The 17,938-nt window shown below is 43.7% G+C and overlaps 1 protein-coding gene across 5 annotated transcripts in view; it reads right to left on the bottom strand.

The window, feature by feature from the left end:
* EBF1 (EBF transcription factor 1) overlaps positions 1-17,938 on the bottom strand; it is a 389,762-nt gene that overhangs the window by 366,711 nt on the left and 5,113 nt on the right. For 4 of the 5 annotated variants that reach the window (XM_040630353.1, XM_040630354.1, XM_040630355.1 and 1 more), the window contains exons 2-6: positions 16,070-16,188; positions 13,799-13,955; positions 13,195-13,258; positions 12,508-12,563; positions 1,984-2,057 (exon numbers count right to left, since the gene is read on the bottom strand). In XM_040630353.1, coding sequence (XP_040486287.1) covers positions 1,984-2,057; positions 12,508-12,563; positions 13,195-13,258; positions 13,799-13,955; positions 16,070-16,188 — 470 coding nt within the window. Of the gene's footprint in view, positions 1-1,983; positions 2,058-12,507; positions 12,564-13,194; positions 13,259-13,798; positions 13,956-16,069; positions 16,515-17,938 lie in introns of those variants that run through there. The other variant, XM_040630357.1, reaches the window with a different exon arrangement.

Genomic DNA, 17,938 nt, shown 5'->3' with positions numbered 1-17,938 from the left:
TAGGGTCATGGCGGCCTGGTAAACAAACAGTACCCCTTACACATCTATAGGCAGCCAGGAAAACCGTCATCTGTAACGTTAGCAGGATGACATTTCGAATATGGCTTTTCCCTCTTAGCCACACAGTACAAACATCATCATTTGCCTTCAGTGGCTTGAGAATTTTATTTTTGCTATTTTTATGTTTCTGAAAAATAGAAAGAACATCAGCAGTAAAGCACACCAACCGGCATAATAAAGTACTTTGGACCAATGAATTTTAAGAACAAGAAAAATATAAACTGCATTATTAGAGGGTAGGCTTGTGCGTGAAAGGGATAATATATCTTAAAGTATTTCAAGAATAGAATTATTTCTAGCATAGTCCAAACATGTACAGATATGAGATGCAAATCTATGATACACAGACATTAGTTGGCCTATTGTTCAAGATTCATCTTCCTGTCGGTCCCCTATTTGCTAGAATCACACGTAATAGAACATGGAAAATTCATTCTAATGACATGCTAATTGCGGGAAGCTAAAATAGAGATACGATCAGAAAAACAGTAATGCAAAGGAGGTCATTTTTTCTAACGCTTTTTGAAATGATTTTACTCATTTAATTCTGAAAAGTGCAACTCAGCTTTCACGGTACCATCGTTGTATACAAGACAACACTAATTTTTGCCTAGTAGTATCTTCTAAGAAACTGATGACCGTATTTTCGGGTTTTGCTACTGTTTTAAAGGTAAGGAGAAATTATCCTTCTACCAAGTTCTACAAATAATTACCAAGTTCTACAAATCACTGAAGCGAAAACTTGGGAAACTCCTGAGGAATTTAGAATAATCTATTAAAAGTATGCTTTTTAAAAAAGAAAAAAAAGAAGCTTTCGTATACATACATCATTACAGATAGAGAAGTTAATATTTGGGATTTCAGGAAGAAAACACACCAAGCCCTTTTTCTTTTATTCCCACCTGTGGAGCTTTGAGATTGTTTTCCCCACAAGTCCAGGAGCAGCAGATAAAGCCCACCCGTGCTGAGGCAGCAGCTGAACCTAGAAGGACTGGTCAGTAGTAGTTAGGAGCCAAGCGTGCTTTGTGCCAGGGAGAGCCTGCATGGCGAACAAAGCAATTAGTAGCCTTTCCCTGATGCATAGTGGCATCTTCGTGCTTTATCCAATTACTCAGAATAGATCAGGTGTTATTCGATGAAGAATACGAATCCTATCCTGCAAGTTTAAAGGCTGTCCTCTGGTCTACTCTCTCCCATGTGGAGGACAGGCTGGGGCCATGGAAGGGCATTTGGTCTGCTTGCTTGTTTTCCAATGTGGCTTATGTCTGATTACAGGCAAAATAAATACACTCGCTTGTGGGTGACATGAATTTTTATAACTTTCAGGCGTAAACATTTGCCATCCTTCCAAAAGCTCACTGCTACTGAGAAATATTAGCTACATGGTCACGGTTATTATACAGGGTAGCTAAGATTGAGAGATGAGAGGCAAGGGGGGGAAAACCCACACTCAATTTAAGGAGGAATGATGCCTTTGTACCGATGGTCACATTTTTAAGTGGGAGAATTAAAAAGAGGAACTGTAACTTTCAAATCTTATCCAGAGGCTTCTGCTGACATCAATAGAACTCTTACTTATTTTACTAGCAATGTAGTTGAGCACATATATGTACATTGAAAGGATATATTGTATTTTATTTGATTGAAAGGAAGAAGGGAAGGGCACTGCTTCGTGCCCATTAAAAGTGTGATATCAAAATGGAAATGCATGTCTTTCAGGATGAAATCTAATAAATAATCCAGAACCTCTGAGATGCCTGTGATGCCTTACTACCGAATACTCATGTTTCACAGTCCTTTCTAGATTATCTAACAGAAGCAAGATAAATGTGTACCCAAAAATGGACCTGAGCTCACCAAGATCTGAGATACAAATTCACCTTCTCTTTGCTAATTAAAGGGGGGGGACAAGGTATTTCTTACCTGCACATGATCTCGTGTGTGAGCAAGACTCGGCACATTTCTGGGTTCTTGTCTTGGCCTTCATACACTATGGCCTGTAAACAAAGGCATGATTTGAGCTCAAAATGGAACCAAATACCAGAGAACAAACTTTTTCAATTGAGTACTTGACCACTTCAACATTACTGAGGGCCAATTAGCTCTCGGGAGCCCAAGGCCGCACTGAGCGACTGCTTCAAGGCATGTTGTTAAGGATCAACCCAAATCAAGTCGAAGGCATATGTTCCTCTCTGTCCCGTCAACCACATTATTATGATGCACATCTTTGGATCAGGGTGTGAGATGAACTTCTGTTGTCAAGACAACCACAATTCTCCTTTCAATTCAGAATACGAGGACTCTAATCAATGAGGAGGAAAAACCCAGAAGCTTTAGCAGATTCAGATGCTAGGGATTTAAAATATAGAAAAGCACGTGGATCTGACTTTTAAATACGCGTTTGTCTCTTCATTTTACTACTTCCAGCCCCAACACTGAGTGTTCTAGAGATGAGTAGCAGAAAACAAGTGGGGGTATGGTTAATGAGTCCGTTCACTAACTGTGTCTTCTTTGAGATGATTCATCAATCAGGGAAAATCCTTCTTCCCGCCTACAGGCTGAAAACATGTGCTCTCCAGGGCATACACCCACCCAGACAGTACTACGTGCCGGCAGCTGCTGTGTGTGGGCTTAGGCCATAGAGCTATCTCCCCAAACTGAGAAGAATTACGTCTGACTCCCAAAATTTGGACTCCAAAGCACCTCATCAGCCAATATGTCTTTGTCTGTTTTCAGTAATGCGCATACAAACATTTTGCTTAAAATCACCCTGAAGTTTCCCTGGGATGGCAGCTTCCTGGAGGATCAACATGGTAATACCTGGGCCAAAGAAAATCACAGCTATTGCTAGAGCAATACTCTACCTCAGGACACCTTTTAACTAACTGAACACTGTAGCACTGCATAATACACACACAGCTCCGAATTATTAATAAAATGCCTTTCACACGTTCAGATCTCTCAATTTCTTGGCGACAAAACTATTTAAATTCACCAGAGACTATCCTTATTTAGTACACAGAGACGCCGCACTAACTAACGTGTACTTGGCTCTAATGTGCTTCGTTTATAAACCTGGGGTTTTTAGAACCTGTAAAGGATCGAGGCAGCTTAAGACACGGTGCACGCAGACCCTGGAGCAGGCGCTGGGTATGATAATGAATTCCATGACGAAACAAAAATGGCAACAAATAAAAGCATGACGTAAAGTACTTGTATGAGGAGAAAACCTTTCTCTACCATTGGCCCCTCAAAAGCATTTTTTATGGTTAGCCTACCAGAGCCCTGTAGTTTTTAATGTTTTATTTTGACATAATTTTAGACTTACAGAAAAAGTTGCAAGAATATATAAAGAATTACAAGATACTCTTGAACCAGATTCCTCAAATGTTTACAATTTACTAAATCTGCTTATTCTTTTCTATCTTTTTCCTGAACCATTTGCAAGTAAACTGCAGGCATACCCTAAATACTTCAGCATATATTTCCTTAAAACAAAGAATTCTCTTCCATAAGCACAGTACAATTATCTGAATTAGAAAATTAGCACTGATGCAATGTAATACTCTAATCTACAGACTTTATTGAAATTCACCAATTACCCGATAATGTCCTTCACAGCAAAAAAATAAATAAATAAATAAATAAATAAAAATTTTAAACAGCCAATACCAATCATTGCATTCAGTCGCCATGTCTCCTTTAACACAGAACATTCCTGAGTCTGTAGTTCATGATAGTGACATTGTTAAAGAATACAAGCCAGTTCTTTTGTAGAATATCTTCAGTTTGGGTTTGTCTGATGTTTCCTCGAACTTAGACTAAAGTTACCCAATTCAGGGCCAGGATACCACAGATGTGATTCTGAGTTCTTCTCGGTGTATTTGATACACTGTCAGCTAGGTCCATTACTGGCGGTAAACTCTGGCCATTTGGGTAAGGTGGTGCCTGCCATCCCCCAGAGGTCATCAGCCAGAGTCCCCGCTGCGAACTTACGACTTCACTTTCTGTTATTCATAACCATCTTATGGAGCCATCATCTACATTATGGTAATACACTATCCCTAAACTGTTCATCCACTAGTTTGCACCTACACAGATTCTTTCCCGTATTCTTAAAAGACGTTTTCAAATACCCAAGAAGTTACTTTATTCAAGAAAATGCACTGAGTAAACTGAAAACATTTTGAAAACCAAAAATTCTATCTGCCTGCTTTACTTATTGCAATCACTGCTGAAATCAAAGAAACACCGTAAGTAACTGATTAGGTCTCAAATATGGTGCTAAAAAATTCTACTCATGCATTTTTGTGACATCCTATTATCACTACATGTTTTGGATGTTCTCTTAACATCCCCGATAACCTCTGTTTCAGCTTCAGTTTTTTGTCATGCTAAATGACTACAAGCAACTTGGTAAATATATTCACAGCTATTGGTAGGGTTTTCCTTTCTGTAAAAAAAAAAAAAAGAGTTTGGTTTTTCTTTTAAGAGGAATGTGTATCAGTTATATCAGACCTTCCCACTTTGATCGTTTCTAGATGATATTATTTTTGTTGAGGTTGCTGGTTCCACCCAAATCAGTGGATCCATGATGATATTCAGTGGAAGACGCGACGCAATGCAGATATGCTCACAACTTCCCTAAACAGTAGATGATCCATGAATGCCCAGGGATCCCATGTTTTTATCTTTAGTGGCTGCACATCTTTCCTGGAAGGCCCAGGGCCTCTGTAATACATCTCTTTACCAAATGCCAAATTGCCACTTCACTTCTGACAGCAGTCAAAATGGAGAATCCTTCTCTAAATCAAGCATAGAAAAATAAAAGCATGAGTTTGGATTTGCTCAGAAATAGTTAGGAATTCCGGACAGGGGTGGAAGCCTAAAGTTTCTGCTGTCCCTCTTTTTGAGCCTGTAAGGTTGGAAAGCTAGAACCTCGGTGTCAGAGAATCAGTTACAGAGGGGACCTCAGTCACAGGCAGGTCTACCTCCAGCCTCACCTATGCAGTATTTGTTACCGAAAAGCCTTCTTAACACACACACACACACGCACACACACACACACGGTATCATATAAAAGATATGGGCCAAGAACTCAACATTCCAATGAGATCCAAAATGGGAAAATATGATAAATGTATTTTGCTGAATAGCTCTCTGAAGCAGAGTGTCCACAATAAGGCAGATTTTTTAAAAACGTCACCAAGCTCTCCCTCCAGCGCACACACACAACTGATCCCGCACAGCAAGTCTCTACCGTCTACATGTCATACACAAGTCGAGATGGGTTCACAGCTCAGCAAACCCAGACTTCAAGCCTAAAAGGAAAGGGATCTTCTAATACCAACTTAGAAGCTTCTGCTTTTCTTACTAATTTAAATATGTGCCTCTGTGGGGTGTGAATAAAGCTCGCTGAGCCTGGATCAGCTGGGAGATCACAGAAGCATATAAACAGCATTGACTATTTTAAGTGAAACCATTTTAATAGACAGCTGGTTTAGGGCCCAGACAATGGAACACCAAGAAGAAGGCTTATTTTCATCCTCCATAGTAAATCATGCGTCTGCTCACTGTGAGGAAGGTAGTCTGCTGTGAGAGCGACAAAGACAACAGCGGTTTAAATAAATCAATGTGTTTATCAGGAGTAAGGACTTGAGGCCTGTTACTGACATGGGCCGGACGGGGGAGAGAAAACCTATAAAATATATTATTTAAATAAATGAATTGATGGCAAAACAAGTTCAGGTTTTATCCTAAGAAATAAAGAATACAGTACCAAGCAGAAAACAATATTGACCTTAATTCTGCCAATGGCAAGTAAATCCCTGAAGGTGGCAGGAATATTGAAGACGGTGCAGGAAGAAAGCTAAAAGAATAAACAGCACTAACTTCATCTCAACTTTCAAAACCTGGTGAAATTGATAAAGAAGTTGTCAAAACTTGACCTATGGGAGCAGATTTAGTTTCCTGGTATACTAGCCCCCTTTCCTTAATGTCCTCTCCTCATAAGCAGAAAGAAAATATCAAAGTATTTTTAACACTCCATTAATTTTCAGATTGAGGTTTTTTTCCAAAATAATTTTTTATAATGAACAAAAATGAGGAAAAAAATAGGAATTCTTAAACTTGCATCCTCTTATGCAACAGCAGTACCTGAAGTTTTACTGTGAGAGAATAAAATGCCATCAATTTCAAATGCCCAATTATAAATTCACCTATATTGGTCTTTGAAAAGGAATAAATCAATCGATAGAGGAAATCTGCCTCAGTGGCCCCTGTTTTAGATGGCATCTTGTAAAGTGTGGTTCATCCCTGCATTTCTAAAACATCACTGGGTCTTAAACGTTAATTGAAACTTACTATGGGTAAAGACCACACAGAAAAACGAAAAATACACAGCGAACAGGCACCAGGATCACACTTCAATAGGATGCCAAAGGAAATACAGAGAATTGAGCATGGCCTTTCTTTGTTTACTCTTCTAATGGTTTTAACTCTTTGTGTTCTATGCCAAAATAAAGAGGGCAAGGAAAATAGTTTTGACTTTGGTTCTTCAAAATCCAAAAGGGTTTTAGGAGCAAATGTTTTCATTAGAAGTCTTTTTTGGTTTACAATCAGACAATAGGAGACTTTCATCATTAGAAAGAAGGAAAGAGGGAAGGAAGGAAGGAAGGAAGGAAGGAAGGAAGGAAGGAAGGAAGGAATAGAAGGAAGGGAGGAAGGAAAGGGGGGAAGGAAGGAAGGAAAAAGGGAGACAGAGAAAGGGAGCGCAAGAGGGAGAGAGGGTAGGAAAAAGAAAAGAAAAAAGAAGGAAAGGAAAGAGAGATGGGTTATCCATAACTAACAAAACTCCTAATTTTCCACTTAAGTAAAAGCAGTAACCTTGAAAATATGTTACTTCTTTTTCTACATGCAAAATAAAGGCCAAACCTAATTTATCACCTTCAAGAATAAGTTCATGAATGTACAAAGTACCTCCTTCAACCAGAAGTAAAATGTCCTCTAAATACAGACTGTCAACAAGCCTTTGGTAGCAAATTACCAAGAATTGGAATGAATCAAAAAATTATATGAACACCTACAATATCAATGTACTAGAATATTAATCATTGCATTCGACCACCAAGTTATATTGCTTGTCATTAAAAAAAAAAAAAGTGCTAGCTTATGTGATCCCAGAAACTTCCAGTAGGTGAAGGAGCCCTAGTTAAAAATCAACCTGTGCCAAAACAAACACTACAAATCTGACATTTCATAAACAATTGTGTCAAACAGCAATCCAACATTAATAGTGGGATAAAATAAAAAATTATTTTGCCTCAATTAGCAGCTGGGCTACTGGTGAACAAATTATAAAGATGTAATTTCAGCTCGGCAGCTAGGAAGGCCTGTTTTCAGAACTGAATTAGGAAAGTTGCAAAGGAATGATATCATATTCAGTATGCTGTTCAGTTACAATGTGTATCGAAAGCAGTTAGCTTTGGAATACATATTTAATGTCTCAAAGAAATAAAATCCCTTATATTATTCAAGCATCAAGATACAAACTGAATCACCCTAATAATCCCACATTATATTTCTTTTTCTAACAGTAGTAAGAGGTATTTCACTCATATGATAACTACATTTACATCTATATTAGTAGTTACAGCTGGCTTTGTGAACCCGATGGGACAATAATAATAATAATAAAATAATAAAAGCAGCTAATTTATTAAGCACTTAATATGTGCCAGTCACTATTCTAAGCATTTTACATGTATGAATTCTTTCAATTGTCACAAAAGAGCTTCAAGGTAGGTGCTATCATTATTTCCATTAGTTTGATTCCAAATGCTTACATGCTTTAATTACTCACTGAGACCAAATCATTCTTGCTCAACAACTATATAAACAATTCACCAACATCCAAGCACTCCTTCATTCCTCTCCGCAATATAAGTCAAGGCATAAGAACAGACTATTGGTGTAGTCATATGATTTCGATAAATGCATCACTACTAATATGTTCGTTTTTAATGCTGTTCAAACATTCACATGGAAACAGCTCTAGCGTAAATATCCCCGAACAAATGGCTGTATATTATCCAGGAGGGAGCAGTTGGACCGCCAGACTGGGGAAGTACTAGGCCATCTGGCTCCGGCAATCTCTCCAAAACCATCAGCTTTGTTTTCACCCCCAGACTCCAAACAACACATTTTCCACTGTGATGAGTTTACATTTTCCCAAACACAGGTCCTGATCATGCATAAAAATTCCAAACTTCTTCATTCCTCTATGTGCAAGGAAATTTAAATCACCTGCATTTTTGACGTGTTACCAAAGGAGAGAGAAAGCTGCTGAAATGTGGCTCCTGACTATAAACTTGCCTTTTTTTTTTGTTTCCCCAAATGTATGAAAGAACCTCTCTGCTGGCCCTAGTGAATTCCTTTGGAACTTATTGATATACTAAAAATGTGTTTATCTACCAATGAAGAACCATGAACTGAAAGGGTTGTTAATCAAATCTACGTAGCTGTGGCAGGATATAATGAAACAATCAATAGGAAGAAATGCGCTTGCATCAATAACTTAAAGTCCCGGGAATATCAAAACAAATATATAAGGAAGATTAGCTTGTAAGAGAGAGAGGACAGCATTTCTGATCATTGTACTTTGGGCTTCCCACTATGCTAGGACATTTTTAGGGTCCCCTTCCCACATCACTACCTTCAAACGCATACATGACAAGGATTATGTGACTATTATTTTTCCCTTTCCAAAAAAGAGCTGCTGTCTGCGGGCAGTAGTATTTTGTTTTTGATAACTTTACAGAATTTGGTACTCTTTGGATTATAAAAATGTCACTTTTTTTAAAGCAAGATGGTAGGAGGGAAGACAAGTTAAAGGCTTTTTTTTTTTAAACTATTTAATGTTAACTCACCAAAGCTATCACAGAACATAATCATATTTCAAATACTACATGAAAGTCTGAAATGAGGCACATTAAACATCAGACCTCCCCCACTGGGTTCATTTGAGCTTCTGCAGTAGAAACTGTTTCTGAATGCAACAGCCATAAACTTCTGGATCCTACAGGCCTTTTTGCATGCTCACTAATGGAATACCAAAAACAGCAATGACACAAAAACAACCTATTTTTAGTCCAGCTAAACTTGGTTTTGAACAACCCTTCCCAAAAGCAAGCCTCTCATTTTCTAGTTCGTGGACGAATTTTTTAAATATCATCATATCCTTTGTGTTTTATGAGAGAGGAACAGGGATAAGGGGGTTCAGATCCTTACACATTCACTTGTAATAAAACTTCTCTTTCCTGGTTGACTCCAAAATTAAGAGTCATTACCCAAAATAGTGTAATGAGACACTTTGAAAAGGTGTGAAATACTGTGTCATACCAATACATCTTGGTTGATTGAGTACATTTCTGTTTGATCTCAATGCTGCTCACTCCACCCAAGTTTAGGAACATTCTATGAAAATGCAGAGTGCACTGATAGTTTTAGATTTTGCTTGCCAAAGATGCCCTTTGAGTTTTAACCCTAACTTCTGAGTCAAAGATAAAACACAACACCCGTAAAACTGCACCTCTGATATGAAAAGTGTTACAAACAAGCAGCTAAGAGAAGACACTTGAACTGTGGCGAGGTATTCCCTCCAAAATTTAGGATGTGATTAAGAATATATCACATCTTCTCTCTCTCGCTGGCTGTCTCTATCTCTGTCTAATAAATAAATAAAATCTTAAAAAAAAAAAAAGAATATATCACATCACTGAAAGTATCCATTCTGTACTCTAAATATCAAAATCCTGAGTCTCTCTGGAAGAATTTCACAGGGGGGAAAAAATGTAACCATTTAATCAGTCAGCTTATGTCAAGCCTTACTTCGGATTGAAGGGGTCACTGCATATTTAACAAAAATAAAAAATTTAAGAAATTTCAAATCAGACTTGGTAGTTAATTATCGTAGAATAATTTCAAGCTAGATGACAAACCACTGTTTTACTCATTAAGGCTAAAATATAATAATTATATCACAGCCAGGAAAAGTTATGCTTCTTCACACTGATCTGCTTTCTGAAGACTATTGTGTTAACTGTGTCTACAAGAAGCTAACCTTCTTCTCAAACACTTACAGCACATAATCAACAAACAAACAGATAATGGGCAGAGATTGTGTTTCAAAGTGAAACCTACACAGAAGGCATTAGACAATTATTATGAAAGCAAACAGGTATGCCTCAAAAAAAAAAAATCCCTTTCTCTTGATATTTTTGGAGTAAATTCAGATAGTTATTTAAACCTTTTTCAGGTCACTTCCCACCAAAATATATAATTGCATACATTTATAATTTTAACTTTCAGTGAGATGTCACATTATGGCAAATGACTTTCTCATACCTGTTCTTATTAAAAATAAACTCTATCTTGTTCTAGTTCCCCACCCCCAACTGATAGAATTTATAATACCATGCAGTCAAAGAATGCCCTAAGCTGTAGTTTTTCTTAAGCTCTATGACCTTGTTAGTAAAATGATATTTGATGTATTGCTTTATAAAATTCAAAATTATTCCCCCATCATATGAGACTGGGTAAAGTCAGTTCATTTCATAATGGGAAAATCAGTTCTTGGTGGCACTTTTTGTCTAAGGGGTCTAAAAGTTTTGAAAGCAGTTAATCACTTCAAACATGTCCTAATTTTGCACTCCTCACAATTGTTCGTTTCATTGTGCTGCCTATAATTTAATATTTAAGCGGCCAATGTTGCACAAGCAGACAGGCCTTACATACTGGTTTGTGAGGATTTTTTATCTTTTAAAAAGCAATTTCTAATAAATATATACAGAATATGTATTATAGTTTACACTTCCCCCCCCCCCATTTTCTTTCCTCAAAGACAATTTTTTAAAACAAAACTCCACTTAAGACATTTTTGTTTTGATGCAGTAAAAAAAAAAAAAAAAAAAAAAGTTACTGAAATCAGGCTTTTGTGTTTCTGCATGGCAGGGGAAAAAAATTTTTTTAACAAAATACAATGTGTCCAAATGAAAGGGAATTATCTTATGTAATAATCAAAATGAGTAAAGAAAATAAGACCAAGACTGGAAGTATAAATGTGAATTTACTGACCAATCAACCAAGAAATAAATCTTCAAGAAAGTCAAATATTTTAGGCAAATAACTTGAAATAGACTTCAGTAGGCATTTATTTATTATTTTTAAAACTACATTTCATACCCTCATGTTTTCTATTTGTTCACAATGAAATATGAGACTAACAATCAAAATCAGCTCTTATTGAGAGGTTCTTGCTGAATAGATTTTAAAACTTCCCACAGCTCATGAATGTGCATTTTGTAGGACATATTTAAGCCATGCTTATCTAAAAATAATTTTAAAATAGGCATGTACCCTAATTTGCCAACTCCCAAGTCAGTATCTAACGAAGATCACCCTCCTTATTTTAAAGGAACTATTTTTAAATTGCAATCAAGCAAATAAGTTGTATTCCTCTTACTAAATTGGTGGTTAGTACACAATGTATAACTTTGCTCTTTGTTCTAATCTCTTTCCCCCACCCAATAAAGCTGGCTTCTTTTTTGTTACCAAGTCCTCCAACTACCTAACCAGCTACTTAATTCTGAAACTAAACTTTTTCTTAAAATTAAAAAAAGGGGGGGCTCCTGTGCCTCATTAAAACGTCAGGCCTCTTTTCTGACTCGGCTCATAATTGTATCTTTTAAACCATAACTCAACCTTAATGTATACCGTTTGACACCCGCGTGCTGGGGAGTTGAAGAAAATGCCGTCTATGTACCTTTAAGACCACAAGCTCACTCATGCTGCCTGGCTTCTTGCCAAACTTGGAGGCAAAGCAGGAGGATTTTTGCAAAATATCCTCTAACAATTGTCGCTCCCTCTTCCAACAATACTACCACCACCACCTCCTTTTTGAAAAGTCTGTGGAGTGGGTCATCTGGGCTCTCAGCTCATCTCACCATTCCTGAGTAAGATACCTAGGCCCCCCACACCCTCCCCTACCTTCTATCTCCCAGGAGTGGCCCGGAGGGTTCGAGTTTCACAAGTTCAGCCCACTCTATGCCACGGTCCCCGGGCACCTTTTGCTCCCCCCCCTCCCCCGGGCTCCTCGGCCGGGTCAGAGGAAGTTCAGCATTTACTCTCCCCACTCAGCACCCTGTAGTCTTAATGCACAAGGCCTGAGTCTCCCTTGGTAGGAAGGAGCCGTCGAGCGACCTTCCCCACGCGGTGGGCGCTAGTGTGTGTATCTGCACTTGGAAGGCTGCGCTGAGAGTGAGGTCTGAGGTCCGCCCTGGTGTTGAGAGTTCGAGTCCCAGACCCCGCCCTAAGGAGCAGCCAGCTTCTTGACCTCCCCAAATTTCGAGGCCCTAGAGTCACCCCGCGGCGCGAAATTAAGAAACTTACTTGTTTTGTCATGGAGTCAATGAGGCGCACGTAGAAATCTTGCTCCGTCCTTATCCCTGGGGGAGAGGGGAAGGGGATAGGGGAACGAAGGAAAATTAAGTGAGAGAGGATCTGCAGCAAAATAAACAAACAAACAAAAAACAAAGAATGGGGCTCCAAGGCGTAAGCAACGCCTACCGTCCCAGAGAAGCACAGACAGGATACCACCACCCCCACTTTCCCCAGTGTCCTGAGAAGGGCCAGTCCCCAAGCACGGCAGCTGAGAATGTGGCGGGACCCCCACCTGGCTTCTCTCCCTTTTTTTGGAGGGAACCCCTCCGCGCGCTCTCCGGGAGCCATCAAGGCCACGATAGCTCTGGCCGCCTGAGCCCAAAGGACGTAGGGCCTGGAGTCTGGGCTAAGCCAAGAAAACAGGCCTTAGGAATGGAAGGAAGAAAGGCATTGGCCCTTCGAGGGCCGGGCTCCACACCTGGCCCCAGGTGTGCTCGAGCCCGCTACGGCCGCCTTCCGGCTACTCAGGGCCTCCTCGGGTGAAACCTCCTCCGGCGAAACTTAGGAGAGGCCGGGTTACCCCGAGGACGGTGCACGACTCTGCGTGCTCAGGGCTCTGGTCCACCTGGATCTTCCCGCGCACCCTGCCTCACCCGGGGCCCCGGGGTGCCGGCGCGGACCCGACCGGAGCCTCACCATTGCTGTAGAGGAGCTGGAGCCGGTAGTGAATCCCGTTATTGGTCTTTTCGCTGTTGGCTTCCTGGGTTGCAGCAGGACGCAAAGACACAACAAGAGACGCAGGAAAGAGTTCGGCGTGAGCGAGTGGACCCACTTCGAGGCAACTTTCCCGAAGACGGGACCCCCGGTCGGGAAACCGGACAGGCCCGGGAGCAGCAGAAATTGCGGCCAACTGTGATCCCTCTGCCGCCCTCCCGACCCTTACTGCTCCCTCTTCCCTTCCAGAAAATTCCGTGGGGCCTGGGGGCTCGGGCCTGGGCCAGCAGAGGCAGGAGCCGCGCGTGGTCGCGCGGTTGAGGGCGGGTTCCTCCCGGGAGCCCTTGACTCTGGAGTGCGAAGCCGGGCTCGCCTCTCTCCAGCTCTGGGGCTCCACGCGAACTTTTTTTGGAGCAGAACCTCATGGATGAGGACCCCGAGTTCGCCCAGGACGGGAAGTGGCTTGGGGAACCCCGTTCAGGAGTGTGTTATGGATGCTTTGCACTCGCCGAGGAGCGCGCCTCCCGAAGCGGCTGGGCCTGCTCCCCGGCCGGGGACGAGGGGCAGCGGCGCTGCGCCCACTTACTTTTTCCTTCTCCACGAACCCCACAAAGGCTGTCCTCTCGATCTCCACGGGCTGGCCCTGTCTGTCGTAGAGGGCCAGGACGAAGTGGAAGAAGTTGGACTTCCGCAGATTGGAAGGCGGCTGCTTCTCAAAGTGAGCCCGGGCCAGACCCACCCCGCTGCGGCCAAAGACGCAGAGTTAGACGGCTAAGCGGGACACCAACGCGCGACACTTTGTCACCCCTTCCACACGCGAGAACCCTCAAACATCGACCTCCTTTACCCCAGAACACCCAGTGGGCGCCCTACACGCCCCCTCCGGCGCCCCGGGCCCACCCGGCGGCGGGACATGCGTGCTCTCGCGTGTCCAATCCTCCCGCCGAGCAAGGGCGCGCCCCCAGAACTCGCGGAAGAGCCATGAAAGTTTCGTTTGGGTTTTGCGCAGGAGATAAACCCTGCAAGCATTTACTCCGACCTGACACGCGCTGCGTGGGAAGGAAGAAAAGTGGAGGTGGCTGCGGTGAACCCGCGTTCGCGGAATACATCTGGTCGTTTACAACTTGGAGGGAGGGGAGCATGGGAATTGGTCCCCGCCACCCTCACGGATCTCCCGCCTCGGCTTCGAGGGCAGGTGAGGATGGATGGAAACAGGCTCAGCTTCTTGAAGCCGAAGCCATCCTCCAGGAAACCTCAAGTGCCCCCGCCAAGTGCGGGCGCTCGGCCTCGGGAAACCGCATGCCCCCTCCCCAAGTAAAGCAAGTGAGAAAAAGGATCTGAGGGTGGGGGACTCAGAGCTGTCAAGGGTGGTCGCTGTGGAACAGGGAACTGGGGATGTTTTTAAAAGACCTGTCCTGACAAAGTTTCGCTGCTCCACAGAAATCCTTACACTCATTCCAGAAATCCTATGGACCCGGGGTGCCGACTGAGCGTGCCCGCGGGGGAACTGGAGGCTCTGGTGCCAGGGGCGCCGGGAGGCCACTAATAACCCGACCTGCCCAACACAAGGGCGCGCTCACACACACACACACACACACTCTTTCGCTTCCAGTCCAGTTACCCAACTCACTCTCACTACTAACCACCCCCATCGTTGTACTCAGCGGGGATGGGAACAATGTTGTAGACACTTGTCCCCTGCCCGGAGAAGATGAGGATGAGGTAATTAGTCATCTTCCTTTTTCCCCTTCCGCCCTCTCGGAGTCCGACAGGGCTAGGGGCCGCCAGATCTCCTACTCCCCCAAGCCCAGCTGGTGGTCTGGAAAAAAAAAAAGACCATTTCTCACTTGGGACCAGGAGTCCCCGGAAAGGGTGATAAGAGTGCCCAGAAAAGTTCCCCCACGTCAATCTCCAAGGGCAGTGCCTCCAGGCCACACAGTCTAGCATCTCAGGAACTGAGTGGGAGAGGGGCTGTAAGGGATCATTGTGACAGAGGGTGGGGAAGACTTTTAGGAGATGTCAGAATTAAAGTTGGGAGTTGCTGTTCTACCCGTGGACAGAGAAAAACTGAAAGCTAGAGAGAGGGGGACGGAGAACCAGACTAGAGAATTAAGAGAAGGTTCTGGGGAGACATGGAGAGAGAAAAGAGGAGAGAAAGGGAGATAAGGGAAGGAGAAGAGAGGAGGGAGGAGTGAAGAAAGAAGGGGAAGGAAAGAATGAAGAAAGGGAGCGTGGAAAGAGGGAAGAGAGGGAAGGAAGGAAAGGAAAAGAGAAAAGAGAAAAGGAAAGGAAGTAAAGAAGGAGGAGAGAGGTAAAAAGGAAGAAAGGAAGAAGGAAGGAGGAAGGAAAGAAAGAAGAAGAGGAAGGGAGGAAAAGAAAGAGAAGGAAAAAAGTTTAGAAAGGAGGGAAGAAAGAAAAAAAGGAAGGAAAGAAAGGAAGAAAAGATAAAAAAGAGGGAGAAAAAGAAAAGAAAGAAAAAAGAAAAGAAAAGATGGAAAGTAAGAAAAAGAAAGAGAAGACAGCCAGCCGGGAAAGAAAGAGCAATCACATAAAAACACAGATATCCAACATCGTGCTGGTGAGACGCCTCTTCTGGCTTAAAACGAAATGAAAACAGTCACAGGCGAAGCAGGGGAAAGTGCCGGCAAAGCGTGGGCTCCTCGCAGGCAGCTCCCGGCTCTCTCCGGCCGCAGGCGACCAAGGCAGCGCGGCCGGGGAGCGCGGAGACCCGGAGGCGAGCCGAGCCGAGCGGCGGACTCTCGAGCGCGGCCCGGCCCCGCAGCGGCCGCCGCCACCGCTTCCCGGCTCTTCTGCTTGGGGCTCGCCTCCCCGGCCGCGGTCCCCGAGCGGTACCCACCTCTGCGCCGCCGTGTTGGCGTCCAGCACCCCGGCGCCCTGCATCCACGTCCGCACCGCGTTCATGCCGCTGCCCAGCGGCTCTTCCTTCATGCTGCTTCCACTCCGTTGGATGCTTTCCTGAATCCCAAACATGAAAACAACCTTTTCTTGTGGAAAATCTCCTCCCCCTTGAAAATATTGAAAAAAAAAAAAAAAGGAAAGAAAAACGCCAGCCAGAGATTTTTTTTTTTGAGACGATGAACTCGTGCTAGAAGATCTAGGCGGGCTGGAAAGCAAATTTAAAAAAAAAAAAATGTAAACCTTCGCTCAAAACTGAGCGATAACCCGAAAAAAAAGGAGAGAAAAAAAAAAAGAAGGGAAAATCCAACGAAAAGACCAAAATAAAAAAATAGAGATGTATGCTTGGCTGTTGGGGGTTGTTTGGTTGGTTAATTTTTGGTTTGGGTGCTTTTTTTTTTTGTAATGATCACAGGCCGGTGGAGGACAGGAGGGGCTGGAGTTTCCTTTTGTAGAGGTACCCTTCACTTGAAGAAGCAGGAAGAAAAAAAAAAGCCCTGATGGCAATTTAAGAAACAATAGACTCAACTCGCGCTGCCGGCTTTGCTACTTCAAGTGTCATTTTCCACAACCAGGCAAGTTTTTTCCTCTCTCTCTTTTTTTTTTCCTCCTTCTCTCCCAACCAAAGATGTTTCTTTCCTTTCAGTGCGTATAGATGAGGAGGACGCTGGTTGCCGTAGACAGATACACCAGAGAGGGAGAGTGGGGTGGGGGGAAGGGGGGAGAGAGGGAAAGAGGAAGGGGGGGGAGGGAAAGACAGAGAGAGAGAAAGAGAGAAAGGAGAGGGAGAAAGAGAGAGGGGTGGACCCTGCTGGATGGAGATTCTGTTTTCTCCTTGCTAAAATAGAAGTGATTTGCAGGCTTTCCCTATGGAATCCAGTTTGACTCTCCCCAGAGCTAAACACAGGCACACTAACCCCAAAGGGAGGAGGCGGGGTTCGCGCCTCACAGGCCTGCCCCTTCATTTGCATAACGTCATCCTTCCGCCTCGCAGTAGCCAATCGCGGCTCAAGGAGCCTGCTGGCTCGCAGCGCCGGGCCACGCTCCCTCATTAACATCCCTCTCCGGGTGGCGCAGGGGAGCTAGCCAAAGTTCCTCGCAAAGTGGCGAGCGAAGGATCGCTGAACACCGGCTTCTATGCTGGGAAAGAGCTGGGCTGAGCTGGGCAGAGCCGGGCTGGAGAGGGGAAACAGACGGAAGGGAAGGGCGATATTGTTCTCAGGGATTTGAGCTGGGGTCTGCATCCTGGTCGTTGCGGTCCATTTAGCATCCTCGCCACGCCCTGAGCGCACTCGCGGTGCACTGGCTGCGCCCTCCCAGGGCTGATGCTGCGTCCTGCTCCGCTGTTCTGGGACGTCGGGGGCAAAAGTGGAGCAGACGGGAGAGTCCGGGCAGAAAAAGCAGGACGCGCGTCCCAGGTGCCCACCTCTTCGCTTTGAGGAGGGGGTGGTGGGGTGGAAAAATGGGTGCTCGAGGTTGGGGCGGGAGATCGCGGAGGGCACTTGTCTCCACGCCGGGAGAGGTGCGTGAACCCTGGGCCCCGGCAAGCGAGGCCCTGTGTGTTCCCCAGGGAGTATGGGACCTGCACCCTGCCCGTAGTCTAGCTTCTGAAATGGTTCTTGCTCAGACGCTAGTCTCGAGGCCGCCGGTGTTGGGCACTATCCTCAACAAGCTCACCTATCTTGAGTAATCCGCGGGATATGTAAACGGTGGACTGAATGCTGTCACGGAGTTGTATGGGGATGCATTTTTAAATTTATTCAGATTCAATTCCCAACCCCTCACCCCTGCCCTAAAGTGGTTTTTTCCA

Source organism: Ursus maritimus, unplaced genomic scaffold, assembly GCF_017311325.1.
Source record: "Ursus maritimus isolate PB19 unplaced genomic scaffold, ASM1731132v1 scaffold_15, whole genome shotgun sequence".
Taxonomy (NCBI): domain Eukaryota; kingdom Metazoa; phylum Chordata; class Mammalia; order Carnivora; family Ursidae; genus Ursus; species Ursus maritimus.
The sequence above is the reverse complement of the archived record's forward strand: the minus strand, read 5'-3'. Positions and strand labels throughout refer to the sequence as shown.